The sequence below is a fragment of the Acipenser ruthenus genome, chromosome 18 (assembly GCF_902713425.1).
Source record: "Acipenser ruthenus chromosome 18, fAciRut3.2 maternal haplotype, whole genome shotgun sequence".
Lineage (NCBI taxonomy): Eukaryota > Metazoa > Chordata > Actinopteri > Acipenseriformes > Acipenseridae > Acipenser > Acipenser ruthenus.
The window spans coordinates 1,982,250-2,008,282 of record NC_081206.1 but is presented as its reverse complement, the minus strand read 5'-3'; the positions used below and the strand labels follow the sequence as shown (position 1 = coordinate 2,008,282).

Genomic DNA, 26,033 nt, shown 5'->3' with positions numbered 1-26,033 from the left:
TGAGGAGGGCAACTGCAAAGTGCAAAGCCGTTCCATGCTCTGTAATGTACTTTGTGTATTACGTTTTAATAGCATGACCACTTTAAAAAAAAAAAAAATCATAATTACTTTTTTTTTGTTTCTAAAAAATGAAAAGGGTGCAATTATTTATCACATGCTCTTGCTGCTTTTTTTTGGTTTGGTTTCCCTGAATAAGCAACAGAAAGGCTTACAAACTGTTATTTATCTGAATCATCTCTACAACCTCCTGATTTATGTTAGTGATAAAGCCAAGTAATGTTTATGCAGACTGACACACAGATGTCACACGATCGTATGTTTATGCAACGGGTGTTTGGCGCAGAGAATATTTAATCTTTTCCATGAAAGCGTTGTGTGAATAAGCCACGGCACATTCTGTATTCTGGTGCACTTATCGAAATCCGAGTTGACAATGAAGCCAATTAGAAGCAGCGCATCAGTCCAGCGCTGTGCTTTGAACTGGGGCTCCCGCCAGTCAGGGCTGATCGATGACGCTGGGACAGGGTCATTAATTTGAGGCTTCGGGGAGCAGCAGAGAAGAAGAAAAACGCAGAGGAAATCAATCTTTCCGCAGGTTCCTTTTCCCAGCTGTCTTCCGTGGTGCTACGCCACTTGGCCACATTAATCACAACAGCGTTGTCAACAGGGTAAAGAGGAAATTGCAAACAATAAACATATCAATAGCTGACTGCTAGCGGTGATTTCATGTATTTTTTTTATGTCACGAAATTGTATGGAGAGAAAAAAAAAATGACAGTAGCGACTACTCTTTGTTTATTGGTTTATTTTCCCTTGAGAAGACCATGTCAAGCACACTGGTAATCTGAGCTATTGTAATAGAGTTGAGGTTGACAGCATCTAATTTTGTCAGAAGCAGCTAGGAGACCCTTTTTCTTTCTTTTAAACTGCATATCTATTAGATCTGGACAAACTGATTCAGGAACACTTTTTTTTCTCTTTCAAGTTTCACCAAGTTTGCCCAAGGTTTATACCACCCTTTACTTTTTTAAATTATTATTATTTCGGAATCAGCCCTGAAACAGCACAACAACCACAATAGCTGAATAAATAAAGCAGGTTTCACTGTAATACATTAAATGCAATTAATTCGGTACCCAGTTAATCGGGAAACACAGATTTTCATTCCACCCTGGCAGCCACAGGCCTCTGACAAAGCAAGTCTTGTAAACTCACAGAAAGAGCCTTAACGGCATGACAAATCGGGCCACGGCCGAAGTGAACTACCTGCAGCTGAAACCTAATTACCAGAATCTGTGACAGTCTCGAACGAGCCATGTGCTGTATGAGCCCGATGGCCTGACATCTGTCCTGTACAAAACTGCACAGTAGGCTAACAGTGACCGGAGTGGCTTCTATCCGCACAGTGCTACCTATTGCACAGGTACCGGACGAAGGAGCGTGCATGTTACTGCACGCTCTGCGCTGTACTGCCCGAGGCATTCATTTTCACGCAGTGGGGTTAACGCATGAGGTTGTAATCCACAATGTGCAAACCTGTTGCTAGCCTACTGTATACATGGAGTGGGTGGCACCATTCTGCTTCAAACAGGATCATGTCTTGCGGGTATTTTCATTTAGTGGTGAGTAAACAAAACCTTGCTGATTGGACTTAAGAATAAACAGCGAATCGCTTGGAATGTGAATTTTTTATACATGTTCTTTTACTTCATGTATTCCAGCAGTGCAATATAGTCACAGAAAGCCACATTCGAAGCAGGCGGTGGTTTAACTGTAAGCACAGTACACCGCTGTACCGAGTCTTTGTCACACCAGAGGCTTTGAATCAATCATCCACGCAAGGGCTAACATGGCATCGCTGCCCTTATTTGACGAATGTCCTGCTCACATACAAAATGCAGGCTGCTCTAGTCAGAAAGTAAAGTCAAAGTTAACAGGACTTTATGGTGGGGAGGGGGAGTAATAATGTAGTCTTCATTTGAAAGCAAGCAAGGAGTCTGCTTCACAGACTGCTCACGGCAAGCCATTACCGGCATGCAGTGGTAACTCGAGTAATAACTGCTTTGTAATTCATGATAGCTCACTATTACTTATGTATTTCCTATTACAATGCAGTTCAGATGCCGCGGATTCTGTATTGCCTGTGGTAATGCTATGCAATTGCAATGTCACCTACCCCGGGTAATGCTGTGTAATTGTAATGGGGCTCAAAGTGCTGCTTTTTTTCTTTCTTTTGTCTGAAAGACAAATTACCTTCTCGGAAACGACCAGACTGTAAATTACTCTTAATGAAATGATACCTGTCAGCTTCCATGTAATATATAGCTATTTTCTATAATTTCTGTTGCCTGCACACCTTCTGGAGCAGAATTGATGTGATGGAATATTTTGCACAGTCATAGGTAAAAAAAATAAGAAAGCTTCAGAGCTACAAACATAGCTTGAGTGCAAATTGTGCAAAGAATTTATATATATAGTGATGGAGTGTATGTCCCGGACCATAATTTGGAGGCATTAGGACCCTGGGGTTAGGGACATATACTCCATCTTGGTAAAGGGTCCTGTCTATAAAGAGGCCATCTTGGTGAAGGACTCTTAAGTGCTTGATTGTTTTGGTAAATTGCTTAATGAAGTGATTGCTTGGTTTATAAAAAGAAGGTGGGGTCAGAGGTCAGGGGAAGGAGAAGTAGGAGACTGGCAACGAGGAAGCTGGCAATGACTAAGAAGACAGCCTGTGAGTTACGAGTGTAACAGGGTTTTGAAGAGGGTAACGGGGTTAGCCTGTCCCTGATCGTTAGTACCGGTTGACTTGGTCAAACAAAAGTTTAGTTAACCGGGGTAGGTTTCTGTCTGTTTATTTTTGTTTTCACTGTTGTAAACACAATAAATACACACCATGGCGTTTCAATAAAGCTACCATTCTGGACTTTGTGTGTTTGAAGAAAATACGACCGTTTGAAAATACAACCCACAACAACCAGGGTTACTTAGACTCACTTTATTGCAATATATAAAACAAACCTGAAATTAGCCTAGTTGAGTGTGTTTCCCATTCATCAGCCTACCACATAGGCGGCTGTGTGGTCCAGTGGTTAAAGAAACAGGCTTGTAATCAATGGCTTGTACAGTATGTGGGTTTTGGAAAGCATACTGTACCATTATTAATTTCAAGCCCTCATATGAGCAATCCACATCACACAAAATAACTTCCAATAAGCAAATAGATCTCACATGTCTTCTTTTAAAAACAGTGCCCGAAATGAACAGGGTGCTTCTCGCATGCTTCTATTTACTACAACGGGAAACTGAAGCATGAAACTGTCAACCTAGTTAATGCCTCCACCCAAAAACAGGGCAGGAGTCTAGACGAGGAAAGCGATATTAAAGCATGTCAGGTACTTCATTCAGGGGCCGGCGCTGGAAAAATGGAAGCAAGTCAGCAGGCGTTCTGCAGGGTCGACATAACAGATCTTTCTGCTGCAAGGCAGCCTATTGCTCTGACTCCCCGGCTCACAAGCACCAGCATGGAAACACATATTTGAAAGCGTATCTGCAGATACAGAAGGCAATCAACACAGTCCAAAAATGCATTGGCCCTGATACGCTGTTTATTAATCCAAAACTGTTGCCAGATAGCAGTCAGTACTTACTTCGTGCATTTGACATGGTTAACTATGGTTTATAATGCATGTACCATGCATGTCTGTGACCCTGCCTACAACACATGTGCTTTACTCTGATCTTACTAAGCCTTTACTCTGCTTTACTACACTTTGCAATGCTGTCACCATCCTTCTGCACGCCACAGTAAACCAGATCTTAGATCTCTATGGAGTATAAACCGAGTACCTGGACCAGATTTCTCACTCAAAGCGGTTTGTTAATGCAGGTATTGTAGCGCACCTCTGATTAGCCAAAACTGACATGATTTATTAAGTGCTCTAGAATGCATCCCAAAACGTCTGAGACATTTATTAATTGTATTTCCAAATCAGACATCCCCTCTTCAGTGTCTGCTTGCACCTGCTACAGGTCACGCTGGTAAACAAAATTTAATTAGAGAGCATATGCAACCAACCAGACAGGATGCACATGCCCCCCTGTATTCACAGTGTAACATCCGTGCACGGTTAACACTGTAGTGTGAAGCACAGTAATGTGCAGTATTGTACCTAGCAGAACCGCGCTACCCTACAGCTATGGACAAAAATCTTGCATCACCTAGGATTTTAGGATTGAGACATCATTAAAAAATTTTCATTCGTCTTCATGAAACACAATCAGTTAATTCTATAGATAATGCTAAACTTTTGACATGTGATTTTACAGCAGAAATCAGCAAGGCTCAGAAAAGACAAGGGTTCGAGACCGATGTCAGATTTGGGGGGGGGGGGGTTTGAATAATGGCCACTAGGGTTCTGCAGCAGTCATTTCTATTCCCTTTGAAACAGTGGTTTTGTATGGAGATGTTCTGTGTATTAACTCACAGATCGGAAATGCAGCTATTAGGAGTCAGGCCCAGTGGTTAATCAAAGGACATGACAGATTGATGGTATAAAAGTCTCTATCTAAAAGACATTTCCACCAGAGGAAATTAAACTCAGCTTCTCAAAATTGAACACCAATTCAGGCTATTTACAAAATCTGCTGGTTGAAGTGGTCGTTTGTTTAATTAATTAAAGCAAACACTTTACACACAGCATCTTGATGCAGCCCTTTAAAATTGTTTTTTAATTAATCGGCTGGAGCGGTCGTAGCATTTTTTTTTAATTCTGCTCCATTCTGAGTGCCTGGTTTAATAGGTGTGCGTTTGTAAAATTAAATGTGCACTTCAATTCGTCCTTCTTCAAAGATCTCCTGTAAACACTTGAACAATAGCATGTTTCACCCTTTTCATATTTAAAAATACATATTCAAAAAGAGCACTTTTTTAAATAAATGAAGGGCAAAATCCATGAAGGTCTGCTTTTTAAATTCTGCACGATTCGTGATACAACAAGCCTATGTGTGAAGGTTGACGTGAATGTTTCCTGCCCTTGCCTTACACAAAACATTTTTCTACTGAATTCAGGTGTCGATGTCCTCACTGCCCACTCCTGAACAACTAACCTAATTTACCAGGGAGGAAATCCTGAGATTAGCCAAAACAAACTGCTGAGCTTCTTCCACACCTCAGTCCACCTATTGGGAAGAGTGAGCATCCATCAAACACCAAACTCAATCAAAGCAGATTCATCATAGGCTAAGATAGGCGGATGACGATATTCCCAGGGCACCGCTGAACAGTGTTAATCTTAAACAACCGGCAACTTACACAGCCACAGGACCTGCTCATATAATTCAGCCTGAGATTGGTTTGTGACAACAGATACTTGTTGTTATTATACACCACTAGACCCAGCCTGGTCCTGAGAAAGCAATCACCCTTCCCTTCAAAATCAATCAGGGCGCCACTCATTCCAATAATTTTGCCACACGGTAGAAAAATGACTCTGTGTCTCTGAGCTGGGTAATGAGTCCTCGCAAGGAGCCGCATCGTGATATATTTCAAGGCACCTTCTCAAACTTTGTGGATAAAGCTATTAGGCTCATGAATCGAAGTGTAAGCACATTTGTGGAATCCGAGGGCTTGGATTTATAACCATCAGGGGCTAGACTGGGTGATTAAAGGGCCAAGGCTAGCTGAAAGGGATCAAACCTGTCTGGTCGGCACTGCAGAGGCTATGGAACAGCTGTGGAATGTTAGGAGCCTTCCCACCTGAACAGGACGTTTACACCTCATTAAAACATCACCGTGAGTCCCTGAGAGGCTCACCTGGTAAAGATACGGCCGCACGGTGTGCAGGGTGCCTCACACAGTCAGGGGAGCGCAGGACTCTCTGTTTAACTGGTTGAGTGTTGAGCTTCTATCCACTACAGGAGTTACAAGCCCAAGTAGAACCTCCAGATCCACCTAGTTTAATTTATTTTTATTAAATGTTTTAGTACTTATTGGTACCTGCTGGTTGTCATCATGCCCTGTCACAATAGTATACCATTTAGAATACTATGACCAGGGAATACTGCGTACACTGTACTGTATATGACATGCAACTCCTGTAGAGCTATTTAAAGAAGTTTAAAAAGTACACCCATGGGCACAAGGCCTCCCCGTTGAAGGTGTTATTGCTTACTCAACAGGATTTCATTAACTTTAAAATAGACTGCCATAACTCAAAAAAGAAAGTCCAATCTGTTTCCTGCTTAATATGTTTAATTTCATGGGTCAGCTCAAAATGACATTTTTAAGTGACATAAAAAAGGTTGTGTTAAATGTGGCACAAACGGGGCTAATCCAGCTACAGCAACATGTGTCACGTTTAACATTTTTTAATATACCGTAAAAGGAAGACCCGTCGACCAGCATCATCAGGAATACTGTTGGCATCAGGATTTCATTGTTCAGACTGATACTCGGAGAGGGAGTGAAATTAACTCAGCTGACCTCAGGTGACCTAAATTCCAATCAGCCGCAACCTCGAACTGTAAACCATTCCTCAGTGATGGCTCTAAAGTGAGAAAGTGCCGTCAATCAAATGAAGCCTCAGTTTTGCCCAAGACACTGACAGGCAGAGCTGCACTCTGGCTCTCCTGCGGCAAGGCACTGGTTATGACAGGTGTCATTTCTTTCCTATTTAGTGAATGGAAGTGCAAAGGGAGGAATCAGAGCATGAAAGGTGCGATTTCTACAAGACAGGGAAGAAGAAAAAAAAAAACACACAGTGCCAAAAAAACTGTCTGAGTTCTCTTCCGTTTATCTGTCTGCAGTCCACACAAGAGACAAAACAGAATCCAACCTCATTGAGTGTCAAATGACATGGGATGGGTTTAAACCCTGTTCATTTCTGAAATACATTACATGTACAATTTATAGCATAGAACCAGCGTACATGCAAACAAAAACAAAGTTTAAAAAAACCTACAGAAAAAATGACTATCATGTCTCTTTAAACGAGATCCTTGTGTCTGTCATGGGAGCTGCAGAAGCAATCTGTCTCAGGGATTAGAAACGAAGCTGAGCTTTCCTCTGCGGATCTCTGTTACCAGGTGTGCTGTAGCCTGTGTCTGTGGAGGAGCGATTCTCTGCAGGCACAGCATCTGGGTGCAGTTTCCCCGCCTCTCTCCTGAGCTGATTTGTAATGAGCTGCAGGACAACGTACTAATTGTTCCACCGGGAACGTTTTTACCTCGTACGAATGCGGTGCGAGAGATGCAATCTGGCGGAGATGGAAGACTTTGTAATAGCCACAGAATAGGAGTGCAGGGCAATCTGATGTTTGGTAAAGAGGCTTTCTATAAATTAAATCCACAGCACTCATTTCTCTAAATTAAAATCAACAGTTTTTCCCCCTTTACGTTTTTGCCGGGGAATTCTGTTTCAAACTGGCAGGGTTATTACTTAAAATAATAATACAAAAAATAATCATAAAAAAAGAAGGGAAATGCAGATATATTCGTAAGTGGTAAGCTCTAAACAAGCTATATTGGGCAGCTTATTTAGCACATATTGGACCTGTATGAGAGGATTAAAACAAACTGGTACTGCTGGTTACAAAACGGCTTGGGCATTTCCTGCTTCCTGATTGGCTGATGAAAATGGTTCAAAGAGCACCACTATTACTTTATTCCAATCAGGAATCGTATCGAAACACTACAACGCTTCTGCTGGTACAGTATCTTCAACGCAATTATCGAGGAGGATGACCAGAAAACAGAACGGTTCAGGGCCATTGCCAGTCTGTCCACCGAGAACAGCACATGGGATCCCAATCAGAAAGCTCCTAAAAAAACACACAGAGTGAAGGACAGCTTGAACTGTGCCAACTCCATTTAATAAAACACACTTCCAGCGCTGGTTCTTTAACATAAGCTGGGACTGACATTTTAATTACATTCTGTGAAGGTTACATCGATATTTGCTTTATTCTTTTTTGACCACTTTGTTCCTTGTTTAAATCGGCTGTGCTCTTTGCGTTTTGGGTAACATAAATCTGCAGGAGCTGGTTTGATGTCACCCCCACCTAAAATACAAAAAATAAATAAACATTACATTATTGATTCTCCAAGCCAGCCATCTGCCCAGAACTTAATTTAAAAATCCACATTCAATAAGAGAACCACGTAGACCCTATTAATATTAAATACCACAATATCACAATATGCCAATAAAGGAATCGTATGCTTTTGAAACATTAATAAAAACTGTCAAATGCACAGAATAAGCTTTTCAGCTTCCCTACTGCAATATATGTGCATCGAACTTCTCGCAAGACTCATTATGTAATCCACACTAGTGCCTTACATCATAAAATTAAAATCTGCACTAAAAATGTCTTCTCATTATTAATACTGCAGTTCCATTAACATTGTGGTGTTGATTTTTTCTTTTTTTTTTCTTTGTAATTACAATTCCAGGGACAGTATCAATCTGATGCCTCCACAAGCAGAAGTGTACTGTCACATGGATATGCTGCTCTTCTGTAAGTGTTCACAGCCTTCTGTTGGCATTGCAGTTCTGATTTCCCTTTGATCACAGAATGAAAGGGACACTAACCTGACAGCCACTGCTGGTCCATCTTCTATCTTGGATGACAACATCAAAGATGCTCGTTGATATACACCGTGGAAGGGATCTGAGGGCGGTTATACAGCAGGTGAGTTTGTATATCTGCTGTAGAGATTGTAACTCTTTATGCTGCCTCAGAGTGGTTTGTTTCTCATTTAGTAACATTAGCAAAAACATTTAAAAAAATACAATGATTAACGTTAATTAAAGACCAGCGTAAATGTTTTTGACAGAATGGCCCAGTAGCTTCGCCTCAGCGTCTATTCGATGTTTATTTCATACTTTTTAAAGCAATATAAAGATTTCAATTATATCTACGTACAATTATACTCCAATAATTGTTCCCCTAATGCATTTTCTCAGTCGATGCGTTCCACTTACCGCTGCAAGAGAGCTATTACGAGTTCAGGACTTACATTCACTAATCAAAACGCTACTAGATCCTACTGAGCTAGCCATGGCTTCGCATTGCTAATTAACGGTGTGGGATGGAGTTCAATCTGAGCCCCAATGTCTCTTTTGTCACCCCATTCAGACATACACTGGGATCTCGCTAATCTGACCTGACCTATAATGCGAACCATGCTGTCATAATGCTATACAGTGCATGCCGACAGTATCTTCAGAAAGCTTCAACATCAGAGTGCTAGCATGCTGTAGGCATGTAAAGCATGCAATAGTTAAGCTTGGGACTAACAGCTAGCCCTAAAGACCGCTTTTAAATGGCACAGCAGTTCACAGTTGCAGTTGATAGAAAACTGTGGAGTGACCCATATACTAGAGGTCAGGGTTACATGAAAATCACAGCAGTGCTCTGGAGACATGCTCTTCAGTGGCCTGCACGCTCTGCTGTAACGTCTTCAATGTAAAGCAGCCCCAAGTCTTATGAATGTATAGCTGGTGAGGCATCGCCTGGATAGCTGTGTGTACATTATAGATCACCTTGATCTCCCAGGAAATGATACCGTTTAGCCCTGCAAGGTTTGTCATTAATGAGACATCCATCGGGTAGGGATATTAAGGGTTCTAATGAACTACTAATTGGATTGAAGTCTCCAGATGCAAATTGAAATAAACAAACGTAACTGATTTGAAGCATGAAGACGCTTTCTGTAATGAGGGCTGATTAATGCATACCCCCCTGGTGAGGCCAGCCAGTGCTAGTTAAACTGGGCTGCAATCTCAGAGATCAGACTGGGTGGTGCAGCTACTTGTATTCTGTTTCTCCAAACTATCCTCACGCCCCTCTCATCTAGAGCACAGCTGTTATACTCTGGCTTCTCAGGTCAACCAAGCTAATTACACTCTAACGAGCAACCAGCACTCCACACATGCTAATTTATCAAATCAATTAATCAATTGTCCAATGGATCGATCCAAGTTCGTTTCTCATGGGGAAACTTAACTGCCTCGTCCATGCATTCCAGGACACGTAGAATTGGGCTTGTTTAGTCAGAAAAAGGCTTTCAGAGAGAGAAAGCAGACAAGCAGCAGGAATAGCAATACCCAGCCTCTATGTGGAGCCACTTAGTAGAGTGCCTGTACCAATGGGTCAGAGGCCATGGTCCTCCACCTTGCTTCAGGCACATAGAAAGAAAGTGTTCTATGCCTAGCATTGAAGCCTTTAATTACAATACTTTGTAAAAAGGAATGGTGTAACATGGAACTCTCTCCTACCATTGCTTGCTTAGACGGCCCCGGTAGATATGTCATACAGCCAAATGAAATGTCTTTGTACTGTATCAGATAGCTTGTATCAAATGGAAATGACGTCAATAAGCTATACAGCAAAACTTCTATTATCCAAACTAATTGGGTCCAGGGGGGTGTTTGGATAATTGAATTGTTCAGATAAAGGAATTATGACAGCGACATTTTGCACATGACTTTTCCAATCAAGAAACCTCCTAAAAAGATAGAATCCACCCCTTCACCTGTAAATATATGACCTATTGTACAATACTGTAAAGACCAGAACTTGAGGGCTGCATCGAGCATTTTCTTTGCAAACAGAGCAGCAGAGCACAGCACACAACAAGACAGGTTAACAAGGGGCTGTTCATATAACAGAGGTGTTCGGATGATCAGGAGTTTGGATAAGTTTTACTGTATTCCTATTACTGTAGATTATTAAAATATACCGGTGTACAGTACAGGGCGCTGTGTAAGATACACACAGATTTTCACCCTCTCAAGGTCAGAGCTCGTACGCACCCTTACATCTCCAACACAACCTGGAGGTAATATACTGGACACTGTAGCTTTACAATGTGCAACCTAGTTAAGGCTGGATCTGCTAATCACCTTGCACTGGGAAGCTGTGAGACCCCAGATGGGAGCGCCTGGACTCCTGCTATCACAGCAGAGGAATCCAATGCAGAACTATTATGTTACCATATGCTCTTGGCAGCTCCATTTGTTCAAATAAAAAACTGAGTATATTAAAACTAAATAGCCCCGCAGGGCATTCAAAATTGTACAAACTTTTTTTTTTTTTAAATAAAAGGGTACATTTCTGAATCTGTTTTAACATTTTGTTAAGTGGTCCCAGTTAAACATTAAATCACTGTTTCTTCCGTTTAGGATTTGCTGAAGGTTTGTTTTATTTCTTTTTTTGGTCTCTGACATTACTTGAGAACTAATTCAAGCACAAAGAGGGGTTCTGTATTAATAATCTCATTCTATATTATTTAATAATCCCAGTATTAATCTCAATTTTGCCAAGTAGGGTCGTAAACACCTTGGCTTAATAACCCATTCCATACCATCACCACTATGTGTAAAAAAGTATCTCCCACACTCTGTCCTAAGGAGGCAGTGTGGTCCAGAGGTGAAAGTCCAGGCCACTGACTGACTCACTGTGTGACCCTGAGCAATTCAGATAACCTCCTTGTGCTCCATCCTGCGGATGAGATGTTAAATCAATGTCCTATTGTAAGTGACTCTGCATATAATGCACAGTTCACAGCCTACCTCTGTAAAGCGCTTGGTGGTCCACTATGAAAGGCGCTATATAAACATACTATTATGTATTATAGATATTAAGTCTCTTTCCACTTGATTTTCAACTGTGTTTACTCAGATCACATTTTGAGGGGTTTTGATATGTTTTAAAATCCGCTATAAAGATAGTGGAACCCTGTTTCAAATGTAATCGTAGGATTTGTCCAGAAAGAGTTCCGATCTACTGCTGTTCAGATAATTGAAACAAACCTACACACATGCCCAAGAACATCAGCAGTTAATGGCCATTAGTGTCACCTTGTAAAGCAAGAAAGAAATGCATTTAGCCAAAAAAACGCTCTTAACTTCTGCTCAGGTAACCCTATAAAAAGCCATTCAGAAGCTGCAGCTCAGGTCGTCCGAGCCTTCAGGGTACAGAAGAACATGACTTTTGAGATGAATGCACAGAATCACAGTATCAGTCATTTCTTTCATTCTACTTCTTCCAAGCTAAAACGACTGACTCTGTGAAGAGTCTTCAAAAGCACAATCCTTCGATATCCGATTCCCTTGAGGTAATGTACTGTGGTAATTACATAGATGTTTAGTTGGCTCTAGTAAAGCTATTCTATAATTATTCAGAAATATTTTCTTACACTAAGACCTTATTAGATATACATTTAACCCAGAAATGCACAATGTTACTTCTCCTTGGTGAATAATTCAGATAGCCATGTACGAATAGACACTATTTCTGGAACCAAATGAAGAGACAGATCTGGATGCTATAAGACAAAGCAATACATTTTTTTACCAATATCTTTTTGTAGGTTGCTTGCAAACACAATCTGTTTTGTTTTGGACTGGTGTAGTGCTGGATATTACAGAATATAATACTTACACAGAAGCTGCTTAATAACATGTACGGTAGTATGGATGAGACAATCATCTTTCACTAAGCAGGAAAATAGAGAAATTAATATAAAACATCTGCAATGCGCTACAGATATTTAATGCATAGTATTTCTGAAAAGTATAAGCAAATGTAAAGATTTAGTAGATAATCACGTCTCATAAAGCTCATATATGTATTATTTACAGGCTTAATCCTTTTGTCTCTGCCCATGAAATCATATTTAAATTGGAATTTTAAATCCTAAATGCTGATAATCAGGGAGACTTTACATTACAATGGGAGTCCAACATTCCTGACCAAAAACAAGAAAGCTAAATATTTTCAACTTGGCAGCCCCTGTGTTCGAGAATGGACAGTGGTCTCTCTGTGGCAAACCATGGACAGATTTCTACAATCACCATGGGCTACCCATGGGCCGTAGTTGTTCAGAGACAGATAACAGGCAAAGCATAGCTGCATCAGGTCCAAGTCCCTGCTATTTTCTGTCTTGTGAACACATTTCAACATCATCCATCTATTGACAATCCATACCCAGTTCAGACTTGACTAAAGTCCCTTCAAAACGGTATGACAATGGTATTTTTCCTTTAGAAAAAGGGCTCAAAGGCTCAGTGAATCAAACTCCCATTGTGCCTTATCCTACACAGACACAGCTTGCATAGAGAGCTTTCTGCCATATCAAAGCGTCAATATTTAGCATTAATATTTCAAGCACACATCCAGTAAAATCAGAACCATGGGAGCTCTTCTTCCCTCTCTGTGAGTGTGCTGTACGGACCCACCTGCAGCCACAGATTTCAAGTGCTGTTCTGAGAGTTTCCATTTACAGAACAGTAAAGGACAGAATATAAAAAAAAATGGATGTCCTTCAAAGAGTAGACCGATGACAGATCTAATAAGTTATGGGATATCTTTTCCAAAAGTAAGAAGAGAAATAATGGTGATGTTTTAATAAACTGCTGCACATCATTTTTAAAATATGTAATCAGGTCCGGAGTAGAAGCATTTACGATTGCTGATTGAATTTAATGTGCAATACTTTCAGGTCTTTACAGCTATTTTTTTATCACTTATTAGCAGGACAGAAAGCCCAGTCTTTCCTCCAGGAAGACGCTTGTGTCAAGATAGCAAGCAGTGCATGAGAACTTAGGAACTGGCACGTGCACACCTGCAGACCGAAACCATTTCAAAAGCCCAATCAGGTCATTCACATTTTCTGTTTTTCTGTTTTTTTTTTTTTTTAACTCTAGCTAAGAGTGAGACCTACAGCAACGCCTAAACCTCAGTGAATAGGCTGGGTCATCCCAACTCTGATCGTGTGGTCATGTACATACAACACAGCAGGCAGCAGCAGTGTGTGTAATGTGTCTTCTTAGGGACGCTAGAGCATGTTCAGAAACACTTTCAATTCTCAGCAAGTTGAGATAACCTTGACAAAGAAAAACGTACAACTCGAGTGTCCAGAGGGGCTGAAACAGCTTATTATATCATTTCTGTGTCAAGACACTGTGCAAATGGAATACAGAAAGTCAAGGAACACAGTAATCTCGCCCTACCATCTGGGCTCCAAATGATTGTGCTGTTGATTTGTGTGTGCAGTATGTTGGGTTGGGTTCTATCCCAGAGTTCTTGTTGCCTTGCCTTTAACAGAGCTAATGTATTCCATCCTGAATGCCTTACCCTGGTGTCCTTGCTGTGTGAATATAATTAATGCTCCTGCCTGTAGGTATGCATTAAAGAGGAAACAATCTGCAGCAGATTGAATTAGCATAATGTGAATTCATTCCGCTGGTGAATTAGAACGTTATATTTGACAGCACATCATCGGCGTTGGCTGGACTGAAACGTTTTTTTGATCAAAACAGCTCCATCTTTAATGAATCGCAGAAGGTTAGCTCATGGTAGCTGGCGGGCTAAAGCCCAGCATCATAGGACACATTGATCCCCAACAGTGAGTGGGCTGGCTCCCATATTATAGTAGTAATGCTTTCGTCTTTGACCCACTCCCAATCGCATTACAGTGTGGTCTGATATTGGATTTTGAACTACTGTGACTTCTAACTTTGTAAACCTTTAAATGAAAAAACGTTGGCCATGTTTCTGCTGTGTGTCTTAATAACTGCGATTCAGACGGCGGTTCTTGAACTTAAGTAACTGAAATGTGCTAAAGACAGAGGCTCCAGAAAAAAAAAAAAAAAAAGTATAATTACAGAGAACTGTTGTTTTGTGGGATAATCGGTCAGATTAGCAAATGAAGAGTGTGCTTGTCTGGCATGGTTTATGTATCCTGCCTGCTGTGTAAATAATTCTAGGTGGAATTGCTTTTTCTTTGTATTTAACTTCGCAATTACTTTCCTAGCTATCTGGATCGTCAGAAAAATAATTCCTCTCCTTGTCGGCAAAATAGTTTAAAAGCCTTTGTGTTTTCAACCTATTTGATCCCTGGCAGACATCCAGAAGGTTGTTAGGGTTACACAACAGTAATGGCAGAAACAAACAGGGTCTTCCAAGCAGAAGGGGTACAACTTTCTAAGTGAGTGATTGACAGGAGTTTTGGAATTCAATATGCATTGTGATGGTAGACGTCACACGACTTGCATTATTTAAGCTCCATCATCGCTGAATATGAGGGTCAGTGTAAGGCGTTGGGTCTAAGATGTTTTAATGTTGCCGGCATTTTTATTTGAACTTAAAAAGACAATAAATATTGAACTACTTTTAGGGTACATTTCCCCCAAATCCCCATCCTACAAACCATCCCGCAAGTTAAAAAGAGACGCACCACATCAATCTTAAGCCTATTCCTTATAAAAGTTTACCACTGTAGTTGTGCAGTTTTCCCCATAGTTATACTCTGCATTTAGCATAGTTTATCCTGGTTTGCCATGTTTATTAATACTGTATGCTTTACCAAACCTTGCTATTCTTCACAATGCTTACCTATGCTTTACCATGCATTCACTGTGCTTTATTATACTTTACTATGCTTTTATTATGGGATACGTTTATAAGAGATGCTGCACATAAGAGGCAGCATTTGTGTGACTCACAGCCGGTACAGATACTGCTGAGCTCTGCCTGTGAAGCAGGGCGATGGGATATGAGCCTGAATGAACTGTTCATGGGGATCCTTTCATAGAGTGGCTAAGAAACCCGCTGGCCTGCTCGCTGTTAGACACTACGATGAGTGCGACGCGTCACTTACCAGCACATTTTGTGCGTGTGATTAGAGGAGGGCCCGGGGGTCCCGTCCCCCCTTCTCCGGGTCGAGTGAGCAGGACCTTGATCTCGTATTCCACGTCCGGGTCCAGGTGCCACAGCTTGTAGGTCGGGGAGTCAACAATGTGGGTCTCAGCCCAGTTCCCCGTGGTGGTCCGATATTCCACCTCCTTCAGAATGATGGGTCCGTCTCCGATGATGGAGTTGGCATTGGGTTTAATCCACAAGTATGTGGCTCCTACAGCCAGGAGCTCTGGAGGAGCAATCGGGGTGGGGGGCGCTGTGAAGGCAAAGGATATTGCTCTTTTACTTTAGAATATACAAAACACAGTTAATCAAACAGCATTTACTCCAGAGCCAGCTCGCTCTGTTGTCATTTTCTGCCCCTTTTGATTCTGTATAGAGACATTCCATGTGATCATAGCTACAGAGAGGGTATGAATGACATTTGCACACAGTTTATTCGTTTCTAAAACAATGTCTTGCCTTCAGAAATCCTGTTTTCTTATGATTCAGGTTTTTTTAGAAGCAAGCTCCGTGGTTGAAAGAAGGACATTAGTTAATAAGTCTGGTAAGTAATGATCTGAGCCCAAACGGCAATAGAATTTTACAAAACGCACATAATAGGGCATTCAGTTGTAGATGGCATAAAGCAGTGCTTTAATTACACAGTATAAAGAGCTGGACTGCTGCATTCACAGCATGATAACTTCAGTGACCTTGAATGCAATGCTTGTCTTAGCGTGAACAGTTCTAATAGATTTGTTGTTTGTTTTGTTTTTTCTACCGCTATAAATAATACCAGGAAAAACTTGTTACTAAGATACCGCACAGTTAAAGAGACATTGATCTCTCTGCCCAAGCAGCTGTTGTCTCTCCCTCCCTCTCTTTTTCTCTGCAGATTTAATTTCTTCCAAAAGGGAAGAGTTTCTGAAAAAGTTCCTAGCATTGGGCTGGAAAAAAAAAAAGTTTTCACCACGTTATCTCAATAGGAAAAACTTGTGTTTTAAATAATAGAAGAAAAGTCTGGGAAAAGGCCATTCTTTTTTATAATGCTCCGAGTGTTTCAGATGCTACTGCGTCACCTGCTAGGCTATCCCATGCATTTATAACTCTCGGGGTAAAAAAGCACTTCCTCCCTTCTGTTCTAAACTTACTTTTACTCAGCTTCCATGTGTGCCCTCTTGTTCTTCGCTCTGTGCTAAACTTGAAGTACTGTAGCATCTTAGGTTAACTTTATCTAGACCATTTATGAATTTATAAACTTCAATCAAGTCCCCTCTTTCCCTTTTTCTTTCTCGGCTGAGGAGATTTCATTATTTTAAGCTGTCCTCCTAGCTCATGTCATCAAGTCCTGGGATCAGCCCAGTTGCCCTTCTCTATACCTTGAGTGCAATGATGCCTTTTTTTTGTAGTGAAGTAATCTGTAGTATATTATTCTACAAATATTATTATATGGATTCTGCAATTCATTTTCAACAGCATTCCAAATCTGTATATCCTGTGATAGATACAAGACACTTTTTGATAAGTGTCACAAAGACTCCCACTGACAGTATAGCGTCATGTCGCTGAATATCTGATTTGGTTGAAGTCAAACTCAGCAGCAGCAAAAACCACGTATAACAGCTCAAACTAAAGGACACCTCCAGTCTTATTGGAAAGACTCCTATCACCTTGTACATTCTGTAGGCCCTGTGGTTATCGCTAATTATACTGAACATAAATATACATGTAGCACCCCTGAGCGCGAGGTCTGAGCTTGCACTACACCCTGTGTCTCCTTTGCCCCTTATTTCACTGAGAGAGGGCATGACCTAAGCTTCTGTAACTATAGGATCATTATCTCTGGCAGACATCCTAAAAGCTGCTCAGGGTTCAGAAACCCTTAGCAGAGTGTCTGTCTGAGTGCCTGTGCTAACCCTGCAGGCAGCTGATGGCTGACAGTAACATGTTTCCACATGAATGCAATTATTTAATTGAGGTTATGTAGATTTCCAGCAGTGGTTAAACACAGCGTACCCTCGACTACACCACTTATCCACAGTGAGTGCTAAATCGGGGTCTGTGAAACCAGCAGGTTGGGGTCCAGTTTAAATCATCTAGTTAAAGAGCACGTGCATTTAGATACTTTAGATCATTAAAACCCTTAAGGTCAAGACGTTTCATTAGGAATTACCCAAGGACTGCTGAGAACCACAGCGCTTGTACTGTGAACTGTGAAAAACATTCAAGTAGAAAATAAGGCTGACCAGTAATCTGTGAATCGTGATTGTAAAATGCTCCTTTATCCGTCGTGCCCGCTCAGCAGAGCACTTCTATCGCATATCAAGCGGTTTAACCTAGCGTGTGCAGTGCAATCAATTCAGATTGGCCACTGCACTGTACTCAAGCTTGTCAATACTGTAGGCACTCGCAAGTACAGCACATTGGGGATTAATGTTCTGTGTGCTACGGAGAAGGGGTAGAAAATGATTTCAGGGTAACTGCAATGTTAAGCTACTGAACTTCATTACCAGGAACGGCGACATTAAAGGAATCGGTGAGGCAACAGAAAGTTAATGCTCTCCTATTTTAAAGAACAAGTATAAATGAGCTGGTGCAGATCGGCAGCCTCTCGATGAATATTTTCTGAGTAGAGAAGGAAAGTCTCCCCTAAAGCTAGTGAGGTTTCCAGTGGCCCCCTTCTGTTTCAGACTCGTGTTCCACCATGCATTTACCACCTAGAGCTTGAAACCGCTGTCAATCACTAGCCCCCCCCCTGACAAGATGGCTCCTCAGAATTATACCTGTGTTTGTGTTTGATTCCTGTGTGACTATTTGCCCCTATATGTACAAATCACTGATAATACACCGTGCTGTCATTAAGAGAACCTGTGTTTAACATGTGCAGCGCATAACAGCTGTTGCATGCCTGTCATGCTCGCAAGTGGTTTGGGACTGTAATTATTCCATCAATCAAGGAGGTAATCTCTAATGTAGTCCTCATTTCTCGCTCAAAGGCACTAATGAACTTCAGTAAATGAACAAGTCCAGAGCTGTGTTACTGCAACGATGTGCCTTGAGATTTTTTTTTTTTTTTTAATCAAGCTAAAGCAGCAATAAAATAGACATTATTTTTATTTTCGATATGGTTTAGAGCAGGGGTGGTCAATCCAGCAGGTTTTATAGTTCACCCTTAATCATCAATTTCAATTTAAGTAGTAATTTGTTCAATTAATTAATTTAGAAATAATTTGGAACAAAAACCTGAACACACTGCAGCTTGGACCAGAGCTGACCACTCCTGATTTATTTGAACAAATTAACTTGCTAAATTGAGACAAGCGCTGCAAAGAGTGGGGTTTTCAATTGTGAACTTCAGACCGCTTGGCACTCAAGTTTACTTCCAAAACAGCTGTACCTGCTGATCATTTTAACAGCCGATTATTGTCAGGAGAATGCACTTAACAGCGCCTTCCCCAAAATATGAGCGATCTGCTTGTCTTAACGAACACAGAACTTGAGTAAATGCAGCAACTCAACAACGCTCGTATGTTGGATTTGAGCAGACTGGCGGCACAAAAGTGCTTATGATTTCATTTTGCTAAATGGGGTTCACTTCAATTTCGAATTTTGATCGTTTTCAATGTATATCGCCTCTCTATACACGCTGCCGGCAAGCCAAGCTAGCATCAACACCAACCTCATAATTTCAGTCTTTATCACCTGCACTCCACAGGGAGTTCTTAAATCCAAGGATTTTTGTAAAGCTTCAGCAATCACACACTATCAGATCATATCCCACTGAGCGCAGCAGTTACTGGAGTAGGAGAAAAGTACAGCGGAAAATGGGAATTTATGACTGCGAGACAAGCATTACTGAAATCTGTTTGCCTTCAACTAGCAAAAAACGCTTTAGCTTACTTGAGCATGAAACACATATACCGCTTCCAGCATTTCTGAGCATCTAATGTAAGAAAAAAAGGACATTATTAAAATAAGGTAATACAAATAAAAAAAAAATACTATCCTATATTTTGTTATGTTACACAAAAACCTACTGAGCCAGAACCCCAATATTGGCACTTATGACACCAGTACTACTGTATAGGGTACCTGCACCCACTCTAAAAGGCTTTTGCTAATAGCGTGCTACTAGTTAGGATCATTACATTTAATGCTGTATTAAAAGTACTTTTTAATCACCAGTAAAGTGCAGGGTGAGGCTTTCAAAAATTCTAACTTGCGGAAAGCTGAAAAAAATCACACCATACTGTGCACAGAAGTGAAAGGAAAGAAGATCTGGAAATGGATTAAGATTTTTTTTTTTATTGATGTTGAGTTTTGCAAGATTAAGCACGCAAGCTGCAGTTGCCTACAGAATTTCAATCCAGCCTTATTTCTATTTATTTTTCTCTCCAGGTATTGTAGCCTTCATTTTCTTCTAGGCAAGGTGCTAACAGCTTTTCTGCCGTATTTCAATTGTATTTATTCTGAGAATCTGCCTTTGTGGTGGAGTTGCCTTTTAAAGAAAAAAAAGCAAGGACCTTGCATATGCACCCACAGCTCTAGAACCTACTGGCTGTTGATTCCATTGTTAATCATGTGCCTGGAAGACGCATTACCTGTTTCAATCAGCATTGTCTGCAAACAGAGCAGTAAATTACCACCTGAGGGTCACAAAAGCCTCTGAGAGAGAGGGACATTACCCATCTGTAACCCAGGAGCGGCAGTTTGTTGAGAAGCCGTCTCTATTTGTTTTATTTCCCGTTTGCAATCTAGGCTTGGTGATGAAAATATGAAGAGTAACAACACATATGGAGAGGATTACGCTGTAGCTGGCATGTGCCTCCATGTAGAATGCCATATTCAAGTAAGGAGGAGCCTGCAAACAAACTGGAAAGCCAGCACGGTCCTGTATCTAAGTACAGTGGGATGCCAATTGACTGCGCATTCTCGTTATACTGTAGGTCCAAAGCTTGTTGCTGAGCAACGATGAAACGCAGCCTCTAACTACTCTTAACCTCAGCTTGCTGGAATGTTTTTTTCTTTATTTTTCTTTGCATGCTAAATTCAATAGTTTTCCCTCCATGGGCATCTAATGGGTCAGCAGGTCAGTCATTGAGCCGAGGTCAACTAATGGAAGCTCCAGGTCAGCTAACGGATTGTCACTGCAGGTAAGCGCTCGAGGAGGCTGTGTGGTCCAGTGGTTAAAGAAAAGGGCTTGTAACCAGGAGGTCCCTGGTTCAAATCCCACCTCAGCCACTGACTCACTGTGTGACCCTGAGCAAGTCACTTAACCTCCTTGTGCTCCATCTTTCGGGTGAGATGTAATTGTAAGTGACTCTGCAGCTGATGCATAGTTCACACACCCTAGTCTCTGTAAGTTGCCTTGGATAAAGGCGTCTGCTAAATAAACAAATAAACTGTAGGTGACCAGGTCTGCAGCAAAGACCCTCACTCATGAGTTCTGTCATTATGCAATCAGGTTACCATTAACTCTGCCATCTAAAGAACATGCCATGGCTGTATCAACTATGCAGTAGGGTATGTTACATGTGAATGCCCAGAGCAATAGAACAATCCTCAGTCATCATGGGGATAATGAATGAAAAAGAGCAACATGTAGCTACAATACTACATGTAAATGCCACACAAAAAAATGTCCAGCATTGCTATGGCAGTATAATCCATATTGGTCCCATTGTACGGCATAGACTCTGTTTGAAGGGGTTTGTGGAGTTTTTGCTCCGAGACAATGTGATGAGGCACCATCAAAGATTGCTATCCTTCTCATCCTTCTGTGCTTACTGAACTATGGAAATGCCCCCTACCTATAACTAAATGAATCATATGAACACTACAATATTCTCTTTATTCCTGAACTCCACTGAACTCTAGACAGAAAATGCACTATAAAATATCTTGGGGGCGGGTAGATTTTTTCCAGAATCCGGCACCGCTATTTTCTTTCTTCTGTGTTCTTTACTAGAGGCCACTAATTCCCCATGTGTATACCCTGTATCCCAGTCTACACTCAATTCTTAATCCCTTGTATTGAGATTCACATCCGAACTGGTGTCAATAAAAAATAAATCAATTTCATTTCAACACATCTGGCATTCTCGCCTCTCCAGAATCCGAAGTACTTTCCCAACAGCCCCCACCCCCTCCCTCCCTTAGGAGTCTGAGCTATTTAAGGGATGTAACTGTCAAGAGTTACTGCAGAAGAGCAGGACAGGCAGGAGGTCTCAAGTACCAGATGCTGCTGATTGAATCTTCTGCGCTGCTTTTTTCCCTTTCCCAGTTTGAGACCATTCAGCATGAAAGGTAACGCACACGATTAGACTTGAAGGGTTCCTGATGGCCTTTACAGGAACTATTAAGGCAAAGGGGCATTCTCAATGCAGTGTGCGCTGTTAGATAAAGCTCAAGCCATCTACTTCTGTGGTTTCGAAAACCAGGCAATAAAAACAAGTGATTATTTGTGTACTTTATATAAAATTACACCGAACTATGAATATGTATATATATATTTATATTTGTATTTCTTTGTTTGTTTTTGGGGCAAATCTAAACTAAATGTTGGGGCCTGCTATTAAAAAGGCAGTGTTAAATAATAATAATAATAATAATAATAATAATAATAATAATAATAATAATAATAATAATAATAATAATAATAATAAGAAGAAGAAGAATAATAACAATAATATAACCCTTGGTGGTAACGTTCATTAGAAGTAGCAGTACATATATTTGTATATACAGTACAGTATATAGGTGACTCTTTCTATAAACCCTTTCATTTTGGCTCATTGCTTGCACAGCGACAGACACAGTACTGCTCGCTCATTGAATGCCCTGGGTCTCGCCCAGCAGTGGTCTCAATGTGTTTGAAAATGAATGCAATTCCCGGGTCATTTATTGCTGATCTTTTAAAACCCCCTACATATCACTTTACCTTCTCTTAACAGTTACTTACACAGCAGCAGAGGAAAGCATTGTACAAAAATAACTGAAAGACAGTAGACAGCATTACCAGCAAGGGTTAAGGCTGGTTCATAATTCAGTCTTGCGACCAACTTGAGATGGTTGTGCATCAACTGTGGAAAGCAGTCTTCCTTGGATCGCTGGACAGATGCATAGCTGGAGAGACTAGGAATCTAGCCGACGGTAGCGCGATTTAAGTATGAACCAGCCTTTAGTGAGTGGAGTTCCAGCATAGTCAGTGATGTATAGTGAGCTCCTGTATAGAACAGCTGGAGATACAATTGCAAGCACATGCCCTCCTCTGCACTGTGTGCCCTCTGTGTGCAGAACTGCAGTGTGGAACCTTCACAGCACAATAAAGAACATTCCATTCAGAACAGGTGCTCTTCAGCAAGCTTCTACATCTAAAGCTGCTTTAGAGGAGGCAAGCTTTTCTTTTCTTTTCTTTTCTTACACATAGCTTTCCTACCAGGCTGTAAAAGTTCATAGCTAAAACAGGAAATCAGAACACATGCTGTTGAAGTTGATGGTTGAAATAATTACAGGTCTCAGTGCAGAAAATTAATTACAGAGGACCCAGCTGGCTGCGGTGGCTAGTTAATACCTGTTATTATCGTCCTTACCTTTTACAATCAGTTCCGCGTAGTTAGACACTCCTGAGCCACCATCTGACCGGATGACGCATCTGTACTTGCTTACGCTCCGCTGGGAGGTGTCCGTCACGCTGACCGTTGCAGAGAACCTCCGGTGGTTGACTACCCTGGTCACCATGAGAGCCGTGTCTCTTCCATTCCATTGCTTAAAAAGAATGAAAAACCAATGCAATCGCTTACTACACACTCCTTATAACATGCTGATTGCAAACTGATGCTGTGGAAAGCATTCACCACAGAGCTATGAAACCTAGCAGGCTGTGAAAAGATTCGAGATCTAGCTCCTTTGGTTATCCATCATGCTTAATATTCAGATTTTGTATACTTTTAGAATGCAAGTGTGTATATTAAATATTGCATAACATTTTTGTAATCTAAGCAATCTTACATAACATAGGACCTTTCACCACCACCACCACCCCCCCAAATAAATGAATTCAAGTCTTTATATTATATTATTAGCATCAAACCTTGCAGACAGTGCATTGGGCGTGGGTCACAGCTTTAATGAAAGTGCATATTGGACTCATTCTTATTGAGCACTTTCATTTGTGTCTGTGCTCCAATATGACTAATCACACTGAGCCTGTGCCAAGAATTAAATGCTGTTTTTATTAGGCCTTCGCCAGTCATTCTTTATACAACGTCTTTCTAATTTGTCTAAATATTCGCGTGCGCGACAGACAATCAAGGAAGCAGAAAATGAATCCTGTTAGACCAGGCAGCTTGTATTGCGAGAACATAAAATATTGCAGGACTGAAATAAACCCTAATTTCCCTTCAAACGCTGGAATTAATATATGCATGCAATTTGCCCAATAAAACAAAAACAAAAACCAACTCCATTATGTTAAACTGCAAACACTGTTATTAAACGAACCTTGAAATGCTTATCGTTTGTCTTGGAAACATTGCTATGACTACAAGAAAAACCAAGCAGAACCTCCCGCTCAAACCACGGTACTAAAGCACAAACCTGCAGCCACAGCTTGTCATGCTGAGACCATTTCCCACCAGCAATGCACTGGAAGGTAGCGTTCTGCCCGACGTTCACTTCCACGTTCTGGAGGCGTAAGAAATGCGGTGCTTTCCCTGTTCACAAGACAAAACACACACCCATTCTTTAACAGTACTAAGAGTGTTTAGTTACTGCACTGGTGGAGACAGTAATACTTATTACAGAATGGTCCAAAAAAATACCCTAAAGAGACTCAAACACCCTGTCGGTGTGTTAGAAGGAGGAGAGGTCACACTGACTGGTACTTACTGCAAGGATGGGCCAAGACTCTCACTTCATCCACAGCGATGTAACCAGGGTGACTCTTCAGAGAAACTGCTTCAAATATAACCTGCCGAAGAAAGTGACAAGGGTTGTGAGGCAGCGTGTCCCGTTCAGCCGTGGAAGGCACCTTTAGCAACTGCTGCAGCAGAAAGAGGTCCCGCTTACAAATCAAAATGAGCAGGAAAGGTGTTGAAATGCTGTTGAGGCGGGCTGCTTGGACGAGCTGTTAGAAGTCATTAAAAGGTGGCTAGTCTTTACACAATTTGATTAGAGTTGCATGGTGTTTATTCCCCTTATAACACAGTTTTACTTCCATTAACTTCCACTGAGATTTTTGTTTCGTCAAGCAACAGTGCTACCAATGCCAAATGTTGAAGTTTAGCTTGGGATTGACATACAGTGCCAACAGGTGGGCAAATAGTAAAATTACAATGAGAGAAAGTCCTGTCTGAATTGTTTGCCTACCTGTAGCAATGCTAAGGAACAGTAAGTAGTAGGGTGCATTTGGTAAGGCATAGCCCAACACAGTAGAGCACCATGAAGCATGGTAATGCATGGTACATAGCGTCTGACTTGCAGATTTAACTTGCAAAACACTTAAGGAGAAAGAGTTAAGTTTAAGGAAGGATTACACTTCTTTCAGAGCAGCAGATCACTGGTTTTGGAAAGCAATCTGCTGCCTGTCTGTGTGTCAGCTATTTTAATATCCCATACCTCACAGCTAAAACCTCAAACAGAGCAAAACTTCAAGCAGAGAACCTGTCTTTTGGTTTAATGGCATATTTAGGAGAAGACAGTTCTCTCTCTTGCCTCTCCTCCACCCCCTGGGGCACTGGAGCTGCTGAGACAGAGGTTAATATTCTTGAATCCAGCACCCTGCAGCTGATGAAATGGAGAAACTCAAGAGATTGCAAACCAATTACTTTTCATGGGAATGTTTGAGTCTAGTTCAGGGGTGGGCAACTCCCATCCTTCAAAGGGCCACTCCACTCCAGGTTTGTTAGGTGTAATTTGCCTACTTAAGTACCTCGTTGGTGCAAAGACCTGGCCTAGACTTACCCTCACTGGGTCTAAAGAATGAAGGATTTTAGTAAGCTTTTCAATATGTGGAAAGTGGTTCACAAATGTATTTTTCTGAATCAGAATCTAAATGAGAAAGCCAATGCAGACAGTGCTCACCCATGATCTATCCATCTGCATTTCAAATAGGTGAGAGCTTCAGTCCCCACTGCTACCACTGCCTGGCTTCTCAAGCAAACTGACAACCGCATGCAAAGCACCGACTCCACAAACTGCTTTTATAAGTCTATACAAACCTGACTGTGCTCTTATAAACCCTCATCCTGCCTGTCTGTGAACACACCTACTGATATACAACACCTACAGAATCAAACTGCCACATGCTGGTGTATCCCCCCCCCCCCCCACACACACAGACAC

The 26,033-nt window shown here is 41.2% G+C and overlaps 1 protein-coding gene across 10 annotated transcripts in view; it reads right to left on the bottom strand.

The window, feature by feature from the left end:
* The window catches only part of LOC117421381 (receptor-type tyrosine-protein phosphatase T), a 148,381-nt gene that overhangs the window by 70,214 nt on the left and 52,134 nt on the right, over positions 1-26,033 (bottom strand). For all 10 annotated transcript variants that reach the window (XM_058990754.1, XM_058990756.1, XM_058990758.1 and 7 more), the window contains exons 4-7: positions 24,579-24,660; positions 24,288-24,403; positions 23,282-23,456; positions 15,670-15,963 (exon numbers count right to left, since the gene is read on the bottom strand). In XM_058990754.1, the coding sequence (XP_058846737.1) occupies positions 15,670-15,963; positions 23,282-23,456; positions 24,288-24,403; positions 24,579-24,660 (667 nt within the window). The remainder of the gene's footprint in view (positions 1-15,669; positions 15,964-23,281; positions 23,457-24,287; positions 24,404-24,578; positions 24,661-26,033) is intronic.